The following is a 27,024-nucleotide window of genomic DNA, read 5'->3' as shown; positions in this document are numbered from 1 at the left end:
AATCTTACAGAACGGCCTTTGGCCCACAGATAATACAGAACGGCCATAGGCCTAATAGATACAGAACGACCATAGGCCTAACAGATACAGAACGGCCATAGACCTAACAGATACAGAACGGCCATAGGCCTAACAGATACAGAACGACCATAGGTCCAGATGTCCCAGATTGGCCATAGGCCTAGTTCACATATGTATGGACTCAAGAGGTGTCTCGCATGGATTCTAGAGGTGACTTGCATTGCAGCACTTAGTTCCGTACAACACTTTGTTCCATACCAAAAAAGAATTAGGTCTTAAAGACCGAACAATTCATATCATGTCATAGCATAAACGGAACGAATAAACAGAACAGAATAACCCCAGACTCATAGGAATACCGTTTACAATAGTGCACATAAATTTCCCCATGGTTTATCACAAGTTGACATAGTTGTCTTACATATAACAAATCATTAACAATAACTATTAACATATAAAGCAACCCATAATTCTATCCGATTAGCCATTTCGATGATCCATCGTAAGATATTCAAAACATCATGTTCTTAGTAGGTGGGGCTTATATTCACAATTTCTTTCTGTCGACATTTTGTACAGTATTAATTCACGCAGAGACATAGGCAATCTACAGTTTCCAATCATTTATAACAGTTAACATAATTAACATGTGATGAACAGAGCGTTAATAATAAGAATTATTAACGGTAGGTAAATGTACAACTACAGTACTATTACTCATAGTGGTAGGTCTCTGATAGCGGTGGAACGATGACCTCGTCTTGACCTATAAACATAATGCACATAGAAGATTATGAGAATAACACCAATCTCTGTGGGGTTCTAGACTCATTAGTCCTCCATAGGTTATAATCCATGCCTTATAAAATAGGAGGAATCGATAGGAGAAAGGTTCAGGCGAAACAACGGTACAAACTTAGTAAACAGAAAGTGAATAGTCGTCACTAATTTGGGCATAACTATTTCTGTACTTAGAATTTGGGAGTTAGATTTCCACCATTGGAAACTAGACTTCCGGGGCTTGATTTTAGGCTCACGAATCACTCAAAACGGAGTCCGGATGCAAAAGATATGCTTGTTCGAAGTTACAAGGTATAAGCTGAAACAGGGTTGGCCACTCGTGCGCCAACTTTGGCCACTCATGCGGCCCAATTCTGTTCAAGCGGAAGAACCCGGCCGCTCGAGTGCCCAAAAGCAGGATGAAAACCTCTTTTTTTTTCTTCATGTCTACTCGTGCGGTACCTGTGGCCGCTCATGCGGTCTGGGCAAAAAACAACAGTCTGAAAATAGCTCTTGCTCCAACACTTGGTTCTTTCCCTTTTTAAGCTTGGTTCTAAACATACATCACCCCAAAACATGTAAAATTGACCCACAAGGTGATAAACTATCAACATTCAAGTGTAACCCCATCTCAAACAAATCAATCTTTGCCTCAAATTAAAATTCAAGTCCCATTTTTCTATATAATCAAACTTCCAAAATATATACTCCAAAATCATAAAAATACATCTTACATATGGTTGCTTTTCACACCAAAGCTTGTTATTCCACGAATCATTCTTAAGATTGGACCCAAATCAAACAAATTTAAGGAAAGCAAAGTTCAATTCCTTGAATTCAATCCATTTCATCCAAACTCCCAAAACACTAGTTCATTTACCTTTTAAACTTCCAAGTTAATCCTTGATTTCATGAAGTAATTGAATTATTTACAAAGATAATACTTAAAACAACATACCTTAACCCAAATCCTTGAATTTCCCCTTTAAATCTCTTCAATCTCCAAGCTTTCCTTCCTTTTTTTTCTTTGAGTTCTCTCAAGAACTCTCTCTCTCACGTGGCCTCCCCTTTCTCTAGATATTTTTGGTTCAAAGAGATGAGTTCAACAACTCATAAGGCTTCTATTTATATAAATATACACACACAAGATCAACACAAGGGAGAGCCAAACGTGGCCTTATGAATCGTACGAAATTAAATTTCAATTAAACTTTTCAGATGACTCTAAAAATTACGTTGATCATGAATATGTCCTTTGTTCTGGTTTCTGAAGCCTCTAAGGCCTTCAATTTGCAGTATGAAATTAACCACCCAAACGTGCATTAACGAATCAGACAAATTAGAATTCCAATTAATTTTTCCAAATAGTTCTAAAAATTCCCATTAACATACCCAAGTACTCAATTTTAATTTCTGAACCCATAACGGTCGGTAATTTCAATTTTAAATCTGTAACTCAACAGATAATGCTTCAATTCCAATAGATATAATTAAATTAAAACACATCATCTCATAGTTAAATAAAGATGACTTCTTATACGCATTTTGGGGTCATTACATCAAACAAACCCCCTAGATTTCGACCCAAATTCTGATTCTGATATGACCTTCAAGCTTGAAAGAAATCGCCTCAAGATTAAGACTCTCTAAGGATTGCATCACATATATTTCCAAAGATTTCACATTTTGCACAAAAGCATTCAAAACACCCTATGAGGGGTTAAGGTTTCCCTATCTTAGCTTTGACATGATCTAGGGTTTTACTACTTCAAGCAAGCAGTTTCACAGAATCCTACATACAGGTGAGCATCCTGTCCTGTGTTAGAACAGTCACTATAGCTTTACTATATGCAGCTAGGCCGATTGGTCAAAAAGGGTACCTTGGCAAGATTACCTAATATACCTCTCACACCTAACACCAACAAGTGAAAGGAGGATCAAGTGATAAGACGATAATCCAGATCCAAGAATTGTGTTTCCAATATGGCAGAACCCATAACCAGCTAGACTTTTGGCAAGCTTTTTAGGCAAGCCTTCGGTAAGCCGTCCAGGAATAGCAACTGGAAAACACAGTGACTTACGAATACCATGCAAATGCAATGTAAATAACATATATATGTAGATAAAATTTCACATCATGAAGTCCGAGTCAAGTTCTCTAATGTCTAAAGCAGAGTCGCCAGAAACTGTAGTTGGCTTTTCGTGCTGCTCAGAGGGGTTTAGTTTCCTCAGATATGATAGCCTTACAGTTCGGACTCCCGTGGTTCTGAATCTGGTTTCACAAGTGCAATGTGAAATAGAAAAACACAAATGAGAGTCCAAATCCGGCAAATCTTGAAAAATCCATTTATCATTAGAGATGCCAGAAATGGATTGCATTGTCAGATTTTAGAGTTGCTACCTAAATATTTTTAGGAAATTAAGGAAACCTGTGACTTGTGCCAAAGGCCACTTGTGCATCATAACCAAAGTGTCTCGCCTCGGGAACTTAGGTATGAGAGGGGAAGGTCATGAATTGAGCACCCCACTTACTCGTTCAAAGACTGGCCTCTACTAATCATGATGTGATTTTTAGGTACATTATATGATTTTGTTCCGATTATTATGCTAACATTACTATGTGAGGCATACAAGTATAGACTATTTCACCCACTTTGGAATACTTTGATTTTATGTTTGTTTGAAAAGAGTTTTGGATATGTGCTACTTGAAAAAGCGAGCTCATATGCACATTAATCAAATCATCCCAATTTAGGCGACATAGCCTTCATCCACAGGCATTCAAGAGGTATATCAAATAAGCACTTAGCTTCATGGTAAATATGCTTGATATGGCAACACAAACATACATGCAATATGCTAAAGCAAGAAATACTTACATAGTACTCCGAGGCAAGCCAAAGGAAATAAAACAATTAGAAAAATGCATGCTCTACTACGCAAGTGACTAATGCAACATATACAAAATGCAACTATCGGATTTGGCTTCTTAACATGACATGTGGCTCAACTTAAGGCATGCGGTAGTGCACATATTCAAGTGATTAAGAAATGATGACAATGTTAGAATGATGAATTGAACCCTATGCATGCAAAAATGGATACAAGTCATGGTAAAGAGATGAAACCAAAATATGATGCTTCCACGATAAGCATGTAAATAAAAGGGAGAAAGAAATGGGGGTTGGAAGACATACACAATATTACAAGTGTGCCCTTATACAAGAGGGTCTGAATGTTCGAATTTAAACTAATTATTACAACACCAAATTAACTAATTTAACTAGCTATTACAATTTTGAACGAATCTAATGAATTTAAACATACTACTATCAAAGCATTAATTTTAAAGGACCACGGGAAATGACGCATCGCACGCGCACAAATGAGAACGTCCTCCCGGAAACCTCTATGTTTTGTTGCCAGAATCTGTTTTGTTTGCAGTCAAAAAATTATTTTGTTTTTGTCCCAGCTTCTGCTCTGTTCTGCCATAAAAATGACACTATCTACATAACAAAATGTGGCTAGCTGGCCTCAAGAAGTGGTTTGCTAGACAGAAAGGTGGCTGGTCGGCCACTGTTTTTGGGTACTGCCGTGCTGCCACAGAATGGAAACAGAGCAAAAATAGAGTGTTTCCAGGAGATGTTTATCCTTTCTACCTCTCCCTATCATGACACTAATCAAGGGAGGAGTAGACTCGATTCATAAACCGTCAATTGTCACAAAGTTGTTGCATGATGATCTATGAACCGATAGGACAAAAGCTTAATAAATGGAAATAAACGACCACCAACACCCTAACATGGATTTACCTCAAAGGAAGTGGTAGACATTGCTTCTTGAATCATTAACATCACTAAAGAGTATGCAATGATTCAAGAATCAATGGATTCAATATAACGTCCGATTGAACCCAACTTAATTTTATTGCCCTTTTCACTATTTTTATTCCAATTTTATTAGCCTCTTTTGCATTACCTTGCCATTGTTTATTCATTTTTGTCCGAAAGTGATCATTATGTCCATTAAGTGCAAAAAGCAATAAAGAGATGCTTCAAACAAGGAGTTGTGCTTAACATGAGGAGATATAATGCCTTGGTAATGAACCTCTGAAGAGATTAAACCATTTAGCATGGAAAGTCTCTTTCTCATGCCTTGAGCAACAAACTAAAGACATCTCTTAATCAAAGAAAGCAAAGAAAGCAAAGAAATGAGGGAGGCTGCAGAGATAATTAGGCAAATATGATGATGACAAATATGAATATTTACGTGGAAATTATGTAAAGAAAGCCTCAAATAGATTGGTGTCTATGGCCTAAACCACCAAATTTATGAGGACTTACAACAATATAAGCATGGTATTCAAAGCATAAACTAAGTAAACAATTAAAAAAGCCCCAAAACAACAAAAATAGTGCTGAAATCATGTTGGAAAGCTAGGAAAATTAAACCAAAAAAAGAGGAGAATCAAGCTAGTAAGCAAGCCTAAGGAAGGGTGGCCAACCCCTCCACTTTTTAAACCTTAAAATCACATGTTTTAGCCTCTGAAAATTCGGAAAATCAGTAGCTAAAAGTAAAGAAACAAGTGGGAAACACAAGAATATAAGCTATGGACCAAGGTTCAGGAAAGATTGGTTAACCCCTCCACCTTTGGTAGCTTTTAAATAACAAGTTTTAGCCCTAAAAAATAGTCCAAAACAGTGTAATAAAAGAGGAGAAAAGAGTAGTATAAATAAGTGAGAAGATGGCAAAAACTATACCTCTTGAAGAGAGGATGTGCTTTTGTTCACCCTCAAGAACTAAAATTTTAGCTCAATAATCTTAGCAAGAAGCCTCAAAATTTTGGTTTAGGAAGTGTATGTATAGTGTATGCATATTGCAAGATAGAGAGGGAGAGTGTTTTACAAGTTTTTGGCCATTGGCAAAATTTTTTGACCTAAAACCTTGAGGGGTGGTCATCTATTTATAGAAAAACAGGTTCCCTTGTCGGAAATATCTGTATTGAGCCAGCTGGTGCAAGGCATGCACATGGGGGGGACAACTGGCAGCAAAATATCCACTGGCCGCTAGACATGGCCGGCTGGCCAAGGAAGGGGACGACCGGTCAATAAAATTGGTCTGCCGGCCACCTTTTGACTAGTAAGCCTCTGAGTAGTCAGGCTAGAAAAAATTAGGTTTTGTTCTGAAGGAGGAGCAAGGTTTTGGCTTTGAAGCTTGAAAATCGAAGCCTTTTGCTAAGGAAATTGAATGATTTGGATAGTATAACAATTCATCATTGAGTGTTCAACATGAGGCACCCAAGTTTTAAGAGTGGTAAAAAATGAGGTGTCTACAACACTTGATGGGTCAAAAGTTCACTTGAGAGGACTTCCTTCCAACACAGGTATCCAAATTTCAAACAGGCATCCAAATTTCAAACAGGCATAACTCCCTCATCCGAACTCCGTTTTAGGTCGTTCTTGTGTCTAAATCAAAGCCCCAAAAACACACTTTCCAATGGTTCTAACCTTATATCCAAATTCAAAGTATGGGAAGAGAAATGGGAAAAAGAGTGAAGACTACTCATGGGACAATTATCTGAATCAATGTTTTTGGTTCAATCTTATTTTACCATTATGATACCACCTCAATCAATATCTCAAAATGAACCAAAGAAGCTCAAAGTACAATAATAGTAGTGTCAAGAGCAATCCCACTCGTCCAAGAAGTACATAGTGTTACAAGCTATCAATTGGCTTAGTTGTTTATCATTTGAAGGTGATAGAGGGACTTAGAGTGGACTCATGGTGTAGCGGGGACTCAATTGCATGGACCTCTAGGACATTCATTTTGCATAATGTTTATTTTTTAGATTGTTATGTCAATTTTTTGCATACTTTTTGATTGAGATTCATTTCGGGTTATTTTGTTATGTGGGTTGTTTGTGTCCCATTGGTTTGAATGATATTGATTAGGGTTGGTTTTTCCGTTTATACTTGTGGCATGTCACCAAATTGAGTTTTGGTTTATTTATTACAGGTCTATTATTACATTTATTCTATATGATTATGGATTTGTGTTTAGGCTTATGTATGCCTTAGGCTAAGGCCCTGTGGGCCATGGCTGGCCATGCCCAGATTTGGGGTATGACAATTTGAACCTTCTGGTATCTCCTTTGTGCAATCGTTGGCGCCCACGAGATGGCCCGCAGCTAGGTTGGTTATGCCTGCGACTGTGTTATACACGCCCCGCGATGGTGGACATCACGCTAGCGATGGTCCGTCTATTTAAGTGTTGAATGCGCATGAAAACCCTCATTTTTTGCATTTCTTCTCTCTCAGTCCACTGTATCCAAGCTTTCAAGCTCTTTGCCCATTGGTTTCATGTATTTCTAGCCACTTTTGACTTCTAGTCCTTGGGCATAAATTTTGGGCTCGCCAAGGGGAAGGTTTGAATTTGAGCTCATCATTTTTTCATTGCTTGGTGGATTTTCGAGTTTCTCCTCTTTGCTTCAAGGGGTAGGGATTTGTTTGATTCTTTTAAATACTTGCTATAAATAGACGTATGGTAGATTTTATTGCATTAAAGGCATGATTTTGATATGTGATTTCTCAAAGCATATGGGTGGGTTAGGGTTTTGAAATTATTGGGTTTAATATTGTGCTTGGGGTTTGATTATAGAAATTATGTGTTAATTGAGTATGTTTAGGATGCTAGAGTTGGAAAACCTTAATTTTTATCATTGGTTTTGAGAAATGGAATTAACTAGTAATGTATAAATGTTGAGGCATGTGTTGTTATTAATGAATTGGAAGCATAATGATTAAAAAAGGTATTGGTATGTGATTACGAATCATTGGTTAGCGTGTATTTGTTGAGGGTTGGAAACAACGGGTTTGGTTTTGAAAATTAAGCGATGATTGTAAATTCTTTTGTAAATTGAGAAATGAAACGGGCCTATACATTGGATTGAATGTTGGCATTGTTGAGTATGTTTTTATGAGTATTGTGTTGTTAGATTTTTATTCTTAGCCATCGGTGGAGAATGGTAGTAATTGTTGCTAGATAGATTATATGTGCTAAATGTTGTATGTTAGATTGTGTAATTTAGAACAACATGTTATATGAAGAGTTGAATGATGAAGGTGCTAAATTGAGGTCCCAAGTTCTTTCTGGATAGCACCTGGTAGTGCTTCGAATGAGAGGTACCAATTTCCTTCTAGCTAGCGCTTGGTAAAGAAGGATACGCTTTGAATGATGGGTCCCAAGTTTCCTCTAGCTAGTGCCTGGTAAAGTGACTGCGCTTCGAATGATGGGTTCCTAGTTCCCTCCAGCAAGCACCTGGTAAAGTGGATGGTTATGGCTTGATAAAGCCAGGTTGTCTTATATGTTAACATTGCTTAGTTTATTTTCATCTTTGTATTGTGTCATGAGGGTGCACAATTTGCCTTTCGTGCCAATGGTCTGTAAAACATGGGAGTATGTGTTGATAACATCGTTGTTCGCTTTTGGGTATATATATTGTGGGTACTCCATTTGCCCTTGTGCTTAAGACTATAAAACGTGGTAGATGTCTTTGAGAGTGTTGTGAATTGGAGTATGTCATAGTGTTTATAGTGAATTGCATGATGTGTTAATTTTTGAGAGTTACTTAAAACCTATGTGGTTGCATTATCTTAAATTGTAATATAACCGCTGACTCATTTTAGTTGGTTTGTCTTTAAGAGTTGAGGATTTTGTGAAAATAGTTTTCAAACGTCGAAAGTGTTGTTTTCCTCTATTTCTAAGAATAAACGGAAAGTTAAGGATTTGATTGTTTCTTGAATGAAAAAGAATGACTTTTGAGAAAAGAGTAACTATGTATATGTATATTTTGGATATCAAAAGTAAACACTAGCGATATATGTATTTATGTGGAGCATTCATGATCACATCTATCCATGTATTACTATTGTTTAGAATCATTGGGATATCTACTAGACTATATGTTCATCCCACTGTAGACCCAACTTTCTTCGCGCGCCCCCCTTTCGGAGAGGGCGCGAATTTGGTCTTACTATAGTTCGGACTCCTGTCATGGTTTTGAATCTAATCTCACAAAGTGCAATGTGAGACTGATAAGCAGCAAAGAGTCCAAATCTGGCAAATCGGTTTTGGAAAAGCAATTTTGAATTGAAAAAAGCACCCAACATGGACTGCTTTGCCAGATTACAGAGTCGCCACCTAAATGTTTTGTTTTTGGGAAATTTAGGAAACCCTGACTCGTGCGAAAGGCCACGTGTCCATCATCACCAAAGTTGCCTCGGCTCGGGAACTTGGGTACGAGAGGGGAAGGTCATACAATGAGCACCCCCGCTCGCCCGATCAAAGGATTGACCTCTACTAAGCATGATATGTTGTTGTATAGACACATGTGTTCTTATTCTAGTTATTAATCTAACTTACTATGTGATGCGCACAGCATACAATATAAACTTGATCGCGAGAATTGGAACAAAACAACTCATGTTTGTTTTTCAAAAATGGTTTGAAAGTGCTACTCGCAAGTAGGCTAAAGCGTGGATTTGCCACCCTCAAGTGGGCTTAAAAACATGATTTTGCCACCTCGCAAAGTGGGCTTAAAACTCATAATCATCGAGTTGTCCCAATTCAGGCAATCAAGCCTTCACCCACAGGCATTCAAGCAGTTAAGCATATAAGCAAATAGCCTCATGGAAAGCATGCTATCATGGCAACACTCACACTCATGCAAGGATGCTAAAGCGTAAACACTTACAGTGTACTCCGAGCCAAAACAGAAAACTAATTAGAAATCATGCATGATCCTAACTATGTTAAAATGCCTAATGCAATACATGCAAAATGCAACTAAATAGGCTCGGCTATCTAAGATGGCATATGAATGCAACTTGATAACATGCTTTACAACACGTATTCAAGTAAGTATTGAAATATAATGCAGTTTGAATGATGCGCCGAGCCCCGTGCATGCAATACAAATGAATGATGCACGCATGTAAGCATAAGGATGCTAATCAAAACATGCCCTAAAACTAACCATCAAAAGTAGTTAAGTAAAAGGGAGAAAAACGTGGGGTTGGAAGACATGCACACACACACGCACGCTTATTACAACAATGCGCCCTCTCGAAGAAGGGTTCGAATAAATAAGCTAACTAGCTACGCTAATTAAGCTAATCAACTAATTAACTATTCTAGCTAATTAATTATTACAAACCGAATTGAATAAATAGCTAGTAAAGCGGTAAAATGGCCTCGCGGGCGAGGGAGGCATGCATGCTCGGTTGGCTTTGCCCCGAAAATCCACCACCTTGCCTCTAGATGCCTCTGTTTGCACATCTTTAGTCCTCTGAAAATTGTGCCAACCTCCAGATTGCTTCTGTTTCATCTCAAGAACACACTAATGGCCAATCGGTCATGGTTGGTGATCATCGGCCAAAACTGGTGGCCGGTCGGCAGATTTGATGGCCGGTCGGCTAGTACTTGTGGCCAATCAGCCATTAATTCCCTGAAATTCCTCCTTTCACAGCAACAGAGAGCAAACAGAGGCATGGCAATGTATTTGCAAGGAAATGTGCATACTGCCACCCTCCTTATCATGTCTCAAGCTCAAAGGAGTGTGGTACTTGGCTCTCAAGCCACCAACCAAGCATCTCAATGCATGATGGCCAAAGGACCAAGCTTGTACAAGTTCAATGAATGCGCACACAAGACTCGAAAGGCCTCCACCCTATCATGCACAATCAAGGGGGACAGCGACTAAGAAATGCAACACGTTTCATCACTTCAAGTATGAAATGTCTCACATTTCTTGTGTTTGGATTAACGTCCGATCCAAACACAAGCAGTGCAAATAACATGTAAATACTTCATGTATAACATGCTAAGGGCCAAATACAATGAAACTAGTGAAGGACACAACACTAGAGACATGCAATAAAAAATGGCCAAATATGCTAGAATTGAAGCCCCAAAGCTTAGACAAACATGCATACAAATTGACTCACGAGTAAGGCATAAGGCACAACTCTCAAAAGCATTGAAAGAGTGGAACATGTGAGAGTGTGACTACACTATATACACTGAAATTACATGCTAAATGATGCCAAAACATGCACTCATCACATACACATGTTAAAGGCCTCAAAACTCAAAGCAAGTCAAGGCCCTTTATACTACAACCATACAGGGCAAGCCTCAAAGGACCAAGGCCACTCAAAATAGAGTTAAAGCATGCTAAAACATTAGTAAAAACATGCTAAGACAGAGCTAATACATGCTAGAATGATGGACTAACCCTTTAGGCACTCAAGGCTATCAAACAAGATTACACTACAAGCGTAAGAAGCAAGCAATCAATGACTAAACCAGCCTAAAATAGAGTTATAGAAGGTCCAAAAAGTCACAAAAAACATGCTTAAACCAAGCTTCAAAAGGGTAGAAAAGCATGCTCACTTGGTAGGCCATCTATGCATACAAACAAGATACAAGGAGAGGGGACCACCCCCTCCTATTTTGAGCCTCATAACCAACCTTCTACCACTAAAATTTCTCTGAGTTTCAGTGGTAGAAAGGCCAAACAAAGGTGATTACAAAGGCTAAGAAAGGTGGCTCAAGAGGCTTTACAAGCCAAAGAGCAAAAGAGGGGAAACACCCCCTAACCAAACAAGACTCAAATCAACATTTTAAAGCCTTAAAATCAGAGTTTTTAAGAGGTTAAAACCAGCCTTAAAATTGCATGCAAAGGTGATCAAACACTTAATCAAAACAAAGCTTAAGAGGGACAAGTTGTTACCCTTGAAGAACAGCAGCAAGACAGGTCTTCCTCTAAGCCAAGACCAGCTTTTGAGCTCCAAACAAACCTTCAAGAACCTCAGCTCCAAGGTAGTGGTGTTTGACTAGGTGTTTTAGTGCAAATATGTGAAAAAAACACACTTTACGGCACAATATAGCACAATATATATATATATATATATAGAGAGAGAGAGAGAGAGAGAGAATTCTAGAGAGAGAGGAAAATTTAGCTCTTCAATTTTCTGAACCACTCTCAAGGGGGAGGGACCTCCCTTTATATAGAAAATGCAAGCCAAAGCTTCCTTGACAAGCTAAAAGCTTGTTTCCATCCCTCCATATGTATAGAGGATGGCTTCAGTGTTCAACAGCTGGCATAGCTGGCACACAAAATATCTGAAAAAGCACAAAAATTGCCGCCGGCCATTATCAGTGGCCGACCGGCCATTAACGAGGCCGATCGGCCATCAGTGTAGCCGACCGGTCACCACTGATGGCCGATGGACATAAGCCTTGGCCGATGGGTTGTTGGGTTGGCCGAGAGGCCACCCTCTTCCCCTAGAAGCAAAGCTACAAGCCCTTGGTCCACAACTAAGCACAAAACAGACAAGTTGAGAGGCTCCAAGGCAAGGCGCTCAGCCGAGACCCTGAGGAACTCAAAATGAACACGAACATGGATGATCATCGAGTGTTCAAACGATGACGTCCAAGTCTTGAGGATGGTAAAAAATGGGGTGTCTACACCCACGTTGTTGATAACTTTTCAGGTGCAGAGATGGAAATTCTTTGGAGTTGAGAAGCTCTCTTGTTTTCGGCCACGAGGCCATTTTATATATAGGCGGATGTAGGCGAAATGTTGTTACTGTATGAAGGGTTAAACCATTTCCTTGATGTAATTTATAAGCCTAAGGGCATGTTTATGTAATTGTAATTATTTTTGCATCATATGTATAAACGAGATAGGATTTCCTTACTTTGAATTAATTATTGTTTATCGCTTTCACATGTTTTGTATAGAAATGGATTTAAATAACGACATATGGTAATGGATTCAGTTAATAAAATCTGGGGCATTCCAGAGAGAGATGAGAAGAAAAAAAATAAAACTTTACCAAAAAAATGTTCACATCAGTGTAATGTCCCAAAAATCAAAAACATCAGCAAATATATTAACAAATAAATATAGGGTTTATCTAAGGTTACAAGAGTAGGAAACGTCACTAATGAATCTTTTGGTCAATAGCCAAGTAAGATCCCAAGAAGGTCGGAGAAGTCAATAGAGTCTCCCTTCTAAGTCCAACCGCCTTAGATAGCAAGCTATTCTTTTGACAGATCTTAGGAGGTATTAACACAAGGTCTCAAGTAACGCAAAGATATTACAGAAGCAAATAATAATGTCAGCGTTTCAAATCTTAAATTACAAAATGAGTTCCATTACTATTACAATATAAAAATAAAAGCACGAATAGACTCATAAGCAAAATGGCTGCTAACTTCCTCTAAAACAGACACAAGTCTTGAAATGTCTTTGGCTCTTTGTCAGCCTCATATGTTTCTTCGATACCTGGCATGAAACGCCATGAGCTTTGAATGCCAAGTAAATGCACACACACCATGTCCCTTTTTCCCAATTCAATACACAATAGCAATTACAACAATAGGGAAAGAAACATGATATTCAAGAAAATAACAAGGGTTACAAGGTTAGTTGTTAGTAGTCTATAAATCCCTTAAAGAGATTTTATCCTCCCAACCACAAGAATCAGACGTGGATTATTCGCTATGCCCCATTTTTGCTGTTTTACTGCAGACCTTACCTCGGATGCCTAACAACGGTTATATACCACGTAGCACAAACCGCAGGGCCTCAAAAGAGACGGTATAATAGGGCCTTGCCCATTCCCTCCTCGCACCAAAACCACCTAGGGTCCGAATACAACCGCTCCGTTCAAGGGTTCTGAAATAACCACTTGCACAAGACTTTAACTTTCAAAAGGGAACACGTCCTGCTAACCAATTCAATTTGAACATCATCTCATAACAATACTCATGTGATCGAAACCCCATTAGCCACCCCATTAAGTTTCCTATTTAGATTAACGTTTTAAGTTAGTTAGTACAAGCAAGTAACAAAAGAATAAAGTTGCATAAATGTAAGCATCATCGAAGGACTAAAATAAAAGGTATACACCCATGACATATTTAATATCATGCCAAGACATAACCATGTATTAATAAGCATATTCATGAACACAAGAGCATAAAATACCACTGTCAAACAGAATTTCCAAATTTAGTACTACTTAAAGATTATAATCAAAAGGGCTATTTTAGATTTTTCCCGAACTCGGCCTTCCCATGGTTCATAGAGAATTTAATCTAGTTTTCAGAACATGTTTCAGAAATGGAATAGCTTTTCTAGATTTTTAGTGATTTAAGAAACACTCCAATGTTGTTTAGATTTGTCGACCGTTACGAATATTTGATTTTCTTACAAACCGTCCACTCTTTTTCAATAAAACCAATTTTAATTGAAAGATAACTCTTTAAGGAAGTTTTTGACATAAAACTGAGCTCCAGAAGATGTTTCTAAATTGTTCTAGAATTTTCAAAAGTTGGTTATAAAATAGATTTTTCATGCATAATACTCAAAATAAGAAGACTGGTGAGAAAAGAGGCCAACTAAGGGAAATTTTTCACTCCTTTTGTGATGAAAACATACTAAATAATGTATTAATAACTCAGATTTTTAGAGTGATGGTATGCCTTTGGAAATAATGTGAGATATGGAAAGAAAAAGGTAGTTTTGTATCTATTACGAGGAAATATAAATAGAAGAAGGATTAAAGCCCAATTTATTAACTTTGAACACATGAACACCATTACAAAACATCTGAAAATATGATTTTAAATCTATAATAACATGTATTTGAAAAAGGAAATAGAAGGAGAGATGGTGATGTGGCTAACTTTTTGCCTAGTTGAAGAGTTTGTACAATTTCTTCTTCTTCTTCTTTTTCCTTTCCTCTACCACCAAAGCTCTCTTTCTCTCTTTTTCTCTTCCTCTCCTCTCTTTCTCAGCTGAATATGTAGTGTGTGAGTGTGTTTTGTGCTCAAAAGTGTAGAGAGGATTGGTGTACTTATAGAAAGAAAAGAATAGTGAAAAGTCCAAAATGTCCTTAGTTCCAATTCAATTGAATAGGGTTGGATTTAGTTAGGATGGAATGGAATGAGGGGTGATTAGGGCTCTAATTGTGTACTTAAACAAGTTCTAGTTTGGGTTATGTTTAATTAGAACTAGGCTAGTTACAAGCACAAGACAAATTTTCTAGATTTTGGGGTCCTAGTCAAAAGTCTTTGCTAAATTCATGAAATTTGTTTAAAAAAGGACACTACAATGTTTATTCATAGGGCAGCCGGCCATGTGATATAGATTTGAGGGAATTTTTCTTATTTATTTGTATACAAACTCTTATATATATATTGTAGATATTTTGAAAAAAGATTATAATATTGAGGGTGTACTTTTATATGTATAAAGAATGATTTGGGCTCAAAATGTAATTAAAATAAAATGTGTGGGCTTGGAATTAATTAGAATATCTATTTCAAGTGTAGTATTAATTAAAATAATGTTAGGAAAAATAATTTTGTTCAAATGATCTCGCTTTGAATTAAAAGACACATAACTGAATGAAAATGATAAAAATAAAAAATTAGGATTTCAAGCTACTAATCTAAAATTTGAGAGTTAAATAATTAATACTAGAGTGTTAGAAATGATTTCTAAGTTATCGGGATCAATTAGGGTTTGTATAGGTTCATCCGTGATACGTTTTCAGTTCTAGGGTTAATTTTACGAATAAACGGGGAACTAAGGGCTTTTATTATAATAATTCAAAAGTATGATTCTTAGTAGGATTTACAAAATTTAGGGGTCTCACAATCAGTCTTCACTATCATAGATCAATACAAGATCAACAAAATAATCAAATACACATTCAGTGATCAATTTATCACTGGGTGATTTGTAAAAAATTACATATGCCAAATCTGACCCATTCACCCACTCACACTCACACTCACTTATTCACAAGACACCTCCTTTTATACACACATACAAAACAAGATAGACTAATAAATTTATCACTAATACATTCAACAATAATTTTCATTGAACATTTCAGCGATAAATTTACCATCGGGTGATTTGAAAAAAAATTACATATGCCAAATCTGACCAATTCACTCACTTACACTCACTTATTCACAAGACACCTCCTCTTACACATACAAAACAAGATAGACTGATAAATTTATTTATAGTAGATCTGTTTTGACAAATAGAGAGAGAGAGAGAGAGAGAGAGAGAGAGAGAGAGAGAAAGAGAGAGAGAGATGAGGAACAGAATCTAAAATACTATTATAGTTTGAAGTTAGTTGGAGTCGATTTCACCATTAAAACAACTGGATCGATGGATCAGTAACAGTAGAGTGAAGATAAAAAATGTAGAGTGTAGATCAGTGATAGTGGCTTGGTTGGGGAACGATGGTGGTAAATCAATGATGGTGGAGTATAGATGTAGATACCCCATTATGACGGACCCTAAGATTTCAAGCCCTTGCAAGCCGATGATGAAATTGTAATTCTTCATCTTTGGAATATTTGAAGTTGTTTGGAGTTGTTGTATAACCCGTTTTGGCCAAAAACTACCTTTTTGAGAATGACCACTTTTCAACCCCGAGAAAGATAGAGAGGCTCGGTTGTGCTTTGATCAAATATATTTTCCGAAATTAGTGTCTAGTTTTATAAAAATATTCACCAGAAGGTAATTCAAGTTTACTTGGGCCACAGGCAAGCCAAGGGCATGGGACCCCACATGACACGTATACCAAGGCAAAACATGCATAAGCACATTAGTTATGAGTGCGCATGTTAGTTGTGCGTGCGCACGAGGTTTGTGCATGCGCACATCCAAGTATGATAGAGTTATTTTTGGTAACTCAATCTTGGTGCATTTTCAGTGGGAGGGCGGCAGAGGAAGCGATGGGGGTTGCCCTAGCTTTCCTCCCACGCCTCCTCAAGCCTATAAATAAGGCCTCCCCCTTTAGCTTGCTTTTTGCGCTCCTTTCAGATACAATAGCTTAACAGTTCTGACTCCTGTGGTTCTGAATCTGATTTCACAAGTGCAATGTGAAATAGATAAGCACAAATAAGTCCAAATCTAAAAAATCTTTTGGAAAATCAATTTTGAATAAAAAAATGTCAAAAATGGACTGCTTTACTAGATTACGAGTCACCACCTAAATATCCTTGAGAAAATTAGGAAACCCGAGACTCGTGCCAAAGGCCACGTGTCGGTCATCACCAAAGTGTCTCGGCTTGGGAATTTAGGTATAAGAATGGAAGGTCATGAAGTGAGCACCCCACTCACCCGATCAAAGATCGGCCTCTACTAATCATGATGTGATTCTTATTTACATTACATGCTCTTATTCTGGTTATAGGCTAATTTACTATGTGTTGCACACAAGTATAAACTAATTTGCAAAAGTTAGAACATTTTGATTTTATGTTTGTTTGAAAATTGTTTTAAATATGTACCACTTGAAAAAGTGACCCCATATGTGCATTAGTCAAATCATCCCAATTTGAGCAATTAGCCTTCATCCATTGGTATTCAAATAGGTATATCATTTAGGCACTTAGCCTCATGGAAAATATGCTTGATATGGCAACAATCACACACATACGATGGGCTAAAGCAATAAGTTCTCACCTAGTACTCAACCGACGCAAGCCAAAAGAAATAAAATAGTTAGAAAAATGCGTGCTCTCAATATGCAAGTGCCTAATGCCATACATACAAAAATGCAACTAATAGGTTCAGTTGTCTAAAATGTCATGTGAATCACTTTGATAGCATGTTGTGGCCCACGTATTCAAGGAAGTAATAAATGACAATGCCGTTAGAATGATGAACCAAACCCGATGCATGCGAGACAAATGGATGCAAATCACGGAACATGCTAAAGAAACATGATGCTCTACGCTATCCATCATAAGCAAGTAAATAAAAAGGGAGAAAGAAATGGGGGTTGGAAGACATACACACATTATTACAATTTGCCCTTGTGCAGGAGTGTAAACGCGCCCGTGGGCTTCATGCTACTACAGTTCGGACTCAAATGTCACAGTTCTAAATCTAATCCCGCAAAGTGCAATGCGGGACCGATAAATCACCAAAGAGTCCGAATCCGGAAAATCGTTTTGGAAAACTGATTTTTAAGAAAGAAGTGCCAAACATGAACTGCTTTGCCAAGTACAGAGTCGCCACCTAAATATTTTGTTTTGGGAGAATTTAGGAAACCCTGACTCGTGCCTAAGGCCATGTGTCCGTCATCACCAAAGTTACCTCGGCTCGGGAACTTGGGTACGATTGGGGAAGGTCATCTATGAGCACCCCCGCTCGCCCGATTCGAAGATCGGCCTGTACTAAGCATGATATTTTGTTTTGAAAATATATGTGTTCTTATTCCGGTTAATTAGCTAGAATTACTATGTGATGCGCACAACACACAAGTATAGACTAGATTGCCTACTTTGGAACAAAGCATTGCATATCCGTTTGTTTGGAAAATGGTTTGAAGTTTGTTACTTGTAAGTAGGCTAAAATGCGGATTTAATGAATTGTTCCAATTCAAGTAATCCAACCTTCACCCACAGGCATTCAGGCAGTTATATCACATAAGCAATTAGCCTCATGGCAAGCATGCTGTCATGTTAACATTCCCATACATGCGAGATGCTAAAGCATAAGCACTTACCTAGTACTCCGAGCCAAAACAAGAAACTAGTTAGAAATCATGCATGATCCTAGTTCATGTTAAGATGGCTAATGCAACACATGCAAATGCAACTAGAATAGGCTCGGCTAATCTAAGAGTGGCATGTGAAATGCGATAACTCGATACACGTATTCAAGTTGGAATTGAAATACTATGCAATTAGTATGATGCGCTGAGCCCGGTTCGTGCAATACGAATGGATGTATGCAAACATGCTAACATAAGTATGCTAATTGAAACATGACCTAGAACTAACCATCAAAAGTAGGTAAGTAAAAGGGAGAAAGACGTGAGGTTGGAAGACATTCACACACGCACGCGCACATATTACAAATTCGCCCTCTCGACGGAGGGTCCGAATAAATAATACAAACCAAATGATTAATCAACTACCCTAGCTAATTAATTATTACAAACCCTTAATTAATTAACAAATTAATTACAAAAAAGAGGCCGCCGCAGCTCCACCTTGGAATGATTGAATGATGCATGCTCGATCGCCTCGCTCGAAAACCCGTTGCCATGCCACATGTTGCCTCTGTTTGCACTGTTTTGCTCCTCTGAAAACTGCACAAGTCCCAAGAATGCTTCTGAACCACTCCCCAAGCATTGTGGGATGTCATCAGCCAAGAGATAGTACCACCGGTCATTCGAAAATGGTTATCGGCCATTTGTAAGGCTCTCAGCCAGATTAAGTTAGCCGACCGGCACTGAAGATGGCCGACCGGCCATCCCTTCCTGCAGAATGCTGTTTTTGCAGGACAAACAGTGCATGGCAAGGCGTTTACAAGACAATGTGTGCACGACCACCTTCCCTATCATGTTATGAACTCAAGGGAGCGTAGTGCTCGACCCTCGGGCCACCAATCACGCATTTCAATGCATGATGGCCAAAGGTGCCAAGTGTGCAAATCAATATGGAGTGAATGCACAAAAACACATGAATGCCTCACACTCTATCATGTTGGATCAAGAGCGTTGGTGACTAAGGATTAAGGGACGTTTCATCACTTCAAGTACGAACGTTCCTTGCTCCTTGTGTTTGGTTTGACACCCAAACCAAACACAATGCAATGCATGTATGCCAAATGCAATGCAACATGGAAAAGCAATGTTAAGCAACCTAAACATGCCAAATGCAATAGGACTCAAGTATGCACACAAGACTACGGTAACAAGCATGCCAAATGCAATGCAACCTAAACATGTAAACATGCAACGTGCCAAGCATGCAAAATGCAATGTATCAACATGGAACAACATGCAATGGAACTAGCATGCGACAACGTGCAAGACAACATGCAACAACATGCGGAGATGGACTTAAACCGAAATGGGAAGACCTCAGCCATACCCAAAACAGTGGCCAAAGTCATGAATTGGGAGCATGGAAATGCAAAACGAACATGCACATGCAAATGGTCCAACACTTAGGCAATAATGCACAATCTTCAAGCATGAGTAAGATGTGATAAACATGAGAATATGGCAATGCATTAACCTCTGAAATCATGTGAGGAGTGATGCCAAACCAACCAAACAAAACAAATGTAGCATGCAAAAGGAGGCCTAAAGCTTAAGGCTAGTGAAGGGACTTGAACCAAAGCTACACAAAACAAAGGGCATATGGCAAGCATGACCCAAAACAGTCCTAGAGCATAGCAAAGTAAGCCTAAAACATGCAATGACCAAAGCCAAAACAAGTTAAGACAAAGGGGCAAGAACATGAGGCATGTAAGGCTACCAAAGAGGTATTACACTGCACCTAAGACAACCAAACATAACATGTTTTAAGCCAATAAAAATAGAGTTATGGCATGTCAAAATGAGCCCAAAAACCCGCTTAGATGGCATCCCAAAGGCCTAAACATGATGGCATACATAATGACACATTCATGAGGCACAACATACCAACTCTTTAAAACATTAAAGGAGTCACAAGTGCAAGCATAGAAGCATACTATATGGACTGAAATAACATGACAAGTGATGCCAAATCACTGAAATGGTCGAAATAAGGCATGCTAATGACTTGAACACTCAAAGCTAACAAGCTAGATTGCATGGTTCTTAATATGATCTCGCAAAGTGTAATGTGAGATTGATAAATCACCAAAGAGTCCAAATCCGGCAAATCGTTTTTGAAAACTGATTTTTGTAAAGAAGTGCCAAACATAGACTACTTTGCCAGATACAGAATCGCCACCTAAATATTTTATTTTTGGGGAATTTAGGAAACCCTGACTCATGCCTAAGGCCACGTGTCCATCATCACCAAAGTTGCCTCAGCTCAGGAACTTGGGTACGATTGGGGAAGGTCATGCAATGAGCACTCCCGCTCGCCCGATCAAAGATCGGCCTTTACTAAACATGATATCTTGTTTTTGAAAACATATGTGCTCTTGTTCCGGTTTATTAGCCTAGAATTGCTACGTGATGCGCACAGCATACAAGTATAGATTGGATCGTCTAAGTTGGAACAAAACATCTCATGTTTGTTCTTGAAAGCGGTTTGCTACTCGCAAGTAGGCTAAAATGCGGATTTTGCTACCCTCAAGTGGGCTTAGAAAACATGGTGATTTGCTACTCTCAAGTGGGCTTAAAACTCGTAATCGATGAATTGTTCTGATTTAAATAATCCAACCTTCACCCACAGGCATTCAGGCAGGTATATCACATAATCAGTTAGCCTCATGGCAAGCATGCTATCATGGCAGTTACTCACACACATGCAAGGATGCTAAGGCATAAACACTCACCGAGTACTCCAAGCCAAAACAAAAACTAGTTAGTAATCAATGCATGATCCTAGTTCATGTTAAGATGGCTAATGCAACACATGCAAAATGCAACTAAGATAGGCTCGGCTATTCTAAGATGGCATATGAGATGCTACAGATAACATGTATTCAACTCGAAATTTAAATACAATGCAGTTAGTATGATGCACCAAACCCGGTGCATGCAAGACCGATGAATGAATGCAAACATGCGAAGCATAAGGATGCTAATTGAAACATGCCCTAAAACTAACCATCATAAGCTGGTAAATAAAAGGAAGAAAGACGTGGGGTTGGAAGACATGCATCACACACATGCACACTTATTACAACAGTTGGCCCTCTCGACGGAGGGTCCAAATAAATAATACAACACTAACTAGCTAATCTAAGCTAATCTAATTAAGCTAGTTATTACACAACCAAAATGAATAATAAATTACAGCTAATTATACACAACTCTAATTAATTAACAAACTAATTAAGTAAGCCATTACACTAGCATGCAAACTACATGAATGTGGACTGCCTCAGCTCTGCCTTGAATGATAAAGGATGCATGCATGCTCGAGTCGCCTTGTCAGGAAATCCATCGCGATGCCCTGGCTTGCCTTTGTTTGCAATTGTTTTCAGAAACTTGCACAAAGCTCTAGAGAGATGAAACTCCACCCTAGGAATCTGTGGGAAGGCTGCCGACCAGCTTATAGGCATGGGAGACCAATGGCCGACCACCTTTTGTGGTTGAAACCAAAAAAAGTGGTCGGCCTACTAGTAAATCTGGTCGGCCGACTAGTTTCCTCTCTTGGTTTCTGGTTTTCTGCAATAAGGAGCAAGAGAGAGGTATGGCAAGGTATTTTCAACATATGTGTGCACGACCACTCTCCCTATCATTGTACAAGTTCAAGGGAGTATAGTCCTCGACCCTCGGACCACCAATCACGCATCTCGATGCATGATGGCCGAGGAACCGAATTGCACAACTTAATATAGAATGAATGCACATATGAACACATAAATGCCTAAACTCCATCATGTGTAGTCAAGAGTGTCGGTGACCGGGAATCGAGGCACGTTTCATCACTTCGAGTATGAAACATCCTTCATTTCCCATGTTTGGGCTAACTCCTATCCCAAACACAATGCAACAAACGTGGCATGCACAATGCGGCTTTAAGTATGCAACCTAAACGCTATGCAACTAAGTGATGCAAACATGCAAAGGATGACATGCAAACATGCAACTAGCATACACAATGCTATGAACTAACAATGGCATACTCAATGCACGTGGTACTTCGCATACACAATGCACCTAAGAACTAAGATACACAATGAGATGAACAAGGTATGAACAATGCAATGATCAATCATGCGACAATGTGGCATACTCAATGCTATGGAATACAATGGCATACTCAATGCAGAAATGGACTTAAACCAAAATGAATGGGCCTCAGCCACACCCAAATCAGTGGCCATAGATGATGAAAACAAAGCTCCAAAACTCATGCCAGCACGCACAATACAATGGCCCCGAGCCTAAGGCACAAAAATACAACTTTGCACATGCTTTAAAAGGACTAAACATGGAGTACAATGGCATATATTCCAGCTCTGAAACGGCATATAACATGACTCTAAAATGACTCCGAATCATGCAAACAACTCACACAACGCATGTTGAATGGCTCAAGCATTGAAACTAGTGAAGTGCATTACACTATAGGCATGCAAAGCGATGCTCACATGATGAAACCAACCCCAAATAGACCCTATGCAGGCCCAAAACAGTAGCAAAATGAGTTGGGATGATGGCTGGAAAGGCACAAAAGTGAAGCTCATGCAATGGCTCGCAAATAGGGCATAAATGCACAACTCTAAAGAGCACTTAAAGCATGGAAAATATGGAAGTGTAGCACCCCTATAAGCTCTGAAATATCATGCCCAATGATGCCAAAACATGTAAATAGCTTAAGCTAAGCATGCAAGGGACCTCCAAACTCAAAGCTAGTCAATGCTATTACACAACAAGTATGCATGGCTAGAATTTTTCGACCAAGAGGCCTCAAGAAAGAGCTAAGGCAGCCCAAAATATGAACAAAATCAGTTTGAAGTATGGCCAAAATATGCTAGAATAGAGGGCCAAAACAACGTGCATTGTGAGCTAGTGAACATGAGTTACACTTCAAGCATATGAAGAATGTGAGGGACTACCAAACCAAGCTAAAATAGAGTCATGGCATGCCAAATGATGGCCAAAAACCCACTGAAACAAGACCAATACATGCAAGAATGACACGCTCCTTTGATAAGCCATGAAAGGGATTACTCTACACATGCAAGAAGCAAGCAAAAGGGGACCAAACCAGCCATGGTCAGAGGCTAGGAAGGTCATAGAAGTTACCAAAAAGTGCCTAAACTAGGCCTCCAAATGGTATAAACATATGCTCCTTTGGTAGGCCAAAAATGCTAGTAAACAAGACAACAAGAGAGAGGGTCACCCCTCTCTGATTTAGGCCCTCAAAGCCACATTCTCACCACTGAAAATCCATTGGATTTTAGTGGTAGGAAGGCCAAGCAAAGACTAGCTCGAATGCCTTATGGCATGGCACAAAACAAGGCTAAATAGAGCATGCAAGAGGGTAGATGACGCTCAACACCAAAAGAGCCTTAAACAAACATGGAAAACACTTAAATATGAAGCTTTTTTCAGTTGACAACAAAGCTCAAATAAGCATGCAAATGAGGGTAGGAGAAGGATCAAAACAATGCTTAAAAATAGAGAAAAGGAGTTACCCCTTGAAGCTCAGCAAAACCAGCAGCTTTTCTGAACCAAAACCCAACTTTTGAGACCTCTCAAAACCCTCCAAAAACTCAGTAACAATGGTGGAGGTGTATGGTTATGAGGTGGTGTGCAATAGGCCAAGAACAAAGCGCTTTCTAAGCCTAAAATATAGAGACAAAGAGAGAGATATAAGCTATGCCTTAGAGCAATTTTTCAACCTGGTATAAGGAGAGGGAGGGCCTCTCTTATAGACAAACAAGGCCAAAGCTTCTTCAAGAAGATAAAAACAAGGCTCAAGATCCTCCATACGTGTATGGAGGATACAGTATGTGCCTTCCAGCTGACACAACTGGCATCCACACAAACAGACAAAACAGGATGGAGGTGGCCGACCAGAAAATGTGGTCGGCTGACCACTTTCCCTGGTCGGCCGACCAGGTCAAGTGGTCTCCCAGATAAAAACTGGTCGGCCAAGGCAAATGGTGGTCTCCAGATTGAAAGCAAGCTAGTGGTGTCGTGGGAGACTAGTAAATGTGGCCCAAAGACCAAGAAAACCAGCTTCCCGACAAGAAAACCGGCTGGCAGGGAGAAAGTGGTCTCCAAGGAGAAAAGGTGGTCTCCCACCCTTGTATCACCTCCCAAACAAGGAAAACAAGATTCATGCCAAAAATGAACCAACATGGATGCAAAATGAGAGTTTGGGGGGCAAAGCGCGCGGTCGGGTGCCCCGAAAACTGGCTGTTGAGCACCAAAAGTGGCGTATGACCAAAAAAGTGGTCTCCCGGACCACAGTGTCCCTCTAGACAGAGGAAACAAGGTGTGTTCCAAAAATTGTGTCAAATGGAGAATGTTAAGAGGTCCTGAGCTGAGGCGCGCGGCTGACGGCTCTGAAAATCGGAAACTAGTCTCCAAACGGGAACAGTGGCCTACGACCACGAAAAGTAGTCTATGACCATTGACAGATGGTTTACAAGGCCTCTCCCTCCCTCTGGGAAGAGAAAACAAGAATTAGTCCGCAGACCGAGTCAAAGTACAAAAGGGTTCCGAGGTCCGGAGGTGAGGTTCTCAGCCAAGAACTCCGAAACCTCGAAATGAGCACAACATGTGCAATCATCGAGCGCTCAATCGATGACGTCTGAGTCTTAAGGTCGGTCAAAAATGCGGTATCTACACCATCCCTCTACACTTGCCTCTTCCCATTTGGACTCCCAGAAACTCTTAAGGTTTTTGTGCAAGAACCAAACATTTAGAACCCTAAAAGGCTTAGGTCCCCAGTCCCTTTCATCCTCCATCACAAGGAGAGGACAGTGATTAGAGACCAATCTAGGCAGGCCCCACAGCTTTAAGTTGAACACCTCAAGCCATTTTGGGTCTACTAGCACTCTATCTATTTTTCTCCACTTCTCACCAGCAAGTGAATTGCACCAAGTGAATCTCCTACCAAGTAAAGGTAATTCAGAAACCTCACACTTATCAATAAACTCATTAAACTCTACCATGCCTCTATCTCTCCTAGAACACCCTCTCCTTTCCCCAATCTGTCTAATCTCATTGAAATCTCCTCCTAAACACCAGGGATTAGGAAATTCCTCCTTTAACTTCAATAGACAATTCCACAGTTTCCCCGAGAGCCCACATCATTAGGTGCATAAATGTTCAGAATAACACAATTGAATTGATGAAAGATAGTACCTGATAATAAAATGAATCTTCTATTACGGCAACAGTCCTTCACTTGGAATACATCTGGGTCCCATATACACAGTAAGCCTCCTGCTGAACCTACAGCATCCACCACCATAAACTCTATTTTGGTCCTAACCCATACAGATCTGACATCTTCCTCTGAAATTTCTGAATTTTTTGTCTCTTGGAATAGTGCAATGTCTACATTCCTCTCCCTTAAGAGCTTTTTTACTTTGCCTCTCTTCTCCTTCCTCCCCAACCCTCTGACATTCCATGAAAGAAACTTCATAATTGACCATGTTTACACCCATGTGCCCTCTTGCTGGTGAACATTATTTCCCAACTTGCTTCCCTCCTTCAATACGCTCCATATCCTTCAATTCGAGTTCTGCTACTTCCTTAACCAGTTCAGCTCTCTTGCCATTAAACTGCATACCGAGAACTTCTCCCATTTTTACAGTTGCTTCAGTTTCATTCAGAACAAACCTCCCTTTATCAACTCCACCCTCTATTGAAGTAGATAGGGACATTGCTGCCACTGCTGCACGCCAGGCTGCAGCCTTAGGCACGACTCTACTAGATGAAGCACCTCTGCTCCCATACTTCCTCAACATGTCGAAGGGTCTTCTCCTTAGCATGTTCTGGTTAGATTTTCTCCTATTACTACTCTTTTCCTTTTCCTTCCCCTTTCTAAGTCTTGAATATCTACTACTAGGGTCCTTCTCTTGGGCTTCAGAGAGGCTTGACAATCTCCCACAAGGCCTTACTTCAGCGGATTTAAACCTTTCAATTACCTCCTGCTGCCCCAGCCCAGTTTCTGTTTGACAAAGCCCACCCACCTACTTTAGTATTTCTGGCCCAAAACCACTTCTATATTCACCCGAAGCCTTTGAATACTTGACCCTTTAAGACTTCTAACAACACCTGGCATACACACTTGAATTTCCAAACTCTGATTGATAACCATCTCCTCTTTCGAGCCGATCCTCTGGTTTTGCACTTCCATCATTTCTTTGCAGGGCTCATCACTCATTACTTGCCTCCCATTACTTCGAATATTTTGAGCTTCCTTTACATGCCTCTTGTATGCCACGTCTTCCACCTCCATGCTCCCGCTACAACCACTTGTCCTGTTTTCTTGGTCTACTTCATAACCGATCTCCAGATCAGCAGCTGAGTCATCCTCCATATCAGCACCATCATTTTCTTCCTACTTGCAATCTCTACCCTTACTTTGTTCCCCCAACACATTTGAGCTACCAAGCTCATCTACATCTTGAATTTTATGAGCTCTACATGTAACTTTCAAAGTTTTCACAGTTACCACCTGTTC

The 27,024-nt window shown here is 39.4% G+C and overlaps 1 protein-coding gene across 1 annotated transcript; it reads right to left on the bottom strand.

Moving 5' to 3' along the window:
- Positions 1–607: 607 nt before the first annotated feature.
- LOC145807250 (uncharacterized) lies at positions 608–25,980 on the bottom strand. Its single transcript, XM_082905204.1, has 4 exons — positions 25,698–25,980; positions 25,196–25,569; positions 728–787; positions 608–628 (listed from the first exon to the last, which is right to left on the bottom strand). Exons 1-4 carry the CDS (start codon positions 25,978–25,980, stop codon positions 608–610), a joined length of 738 nt encoding a protein of 245 aa, XP_082761330.1.
- Positions 25,981–27,024: the final 1,044 nt, after the last annotated feature.

This window comes from Camellia sinensis, chromosome 14 (genome assembly GCF_055761805.1).
Source record: "Camellia sinensis isolate YWXY chromosome 14, ASM5576180v1, whole genome shotgun sequence".
Classification (NCBI taxonomy): Eukaryota; Viridiplantae; Streptophyta; class Magnoliopsida; order Ericales; family Theaceae; genus Camellia; species Camellia sinensis.
Note: the sequence above shows the minus strand (reverse complement) of the source record. Positions and strands in the feature narration are given on the sequence as shown.

Bases quoted from the DNA above. Each gene is read 5' to 3' on its own strand.
- LOC145807250 (XM_082905204.1), bottom strand. From the start codon at position 25,980: ATGAAGTTTCTTTCATGGAATGTCAGAGGGTTGGGGAGGAAGGAGAAG. The intron at 25,570-25,697 runs GTACTATCTTTC...CCTGGTGTTTAG, and splicing joins AAGATTCATTTTATTATCAG to GAGGAGATTTCAATGAGATT. The intron at 788-25,195 runs GCAAGTGTAGAG...TTATGTTTATAG, and splicing joins GGGAGTCCAAATGGGAAGAG to GTCAAGACGAGGTCATCGTT.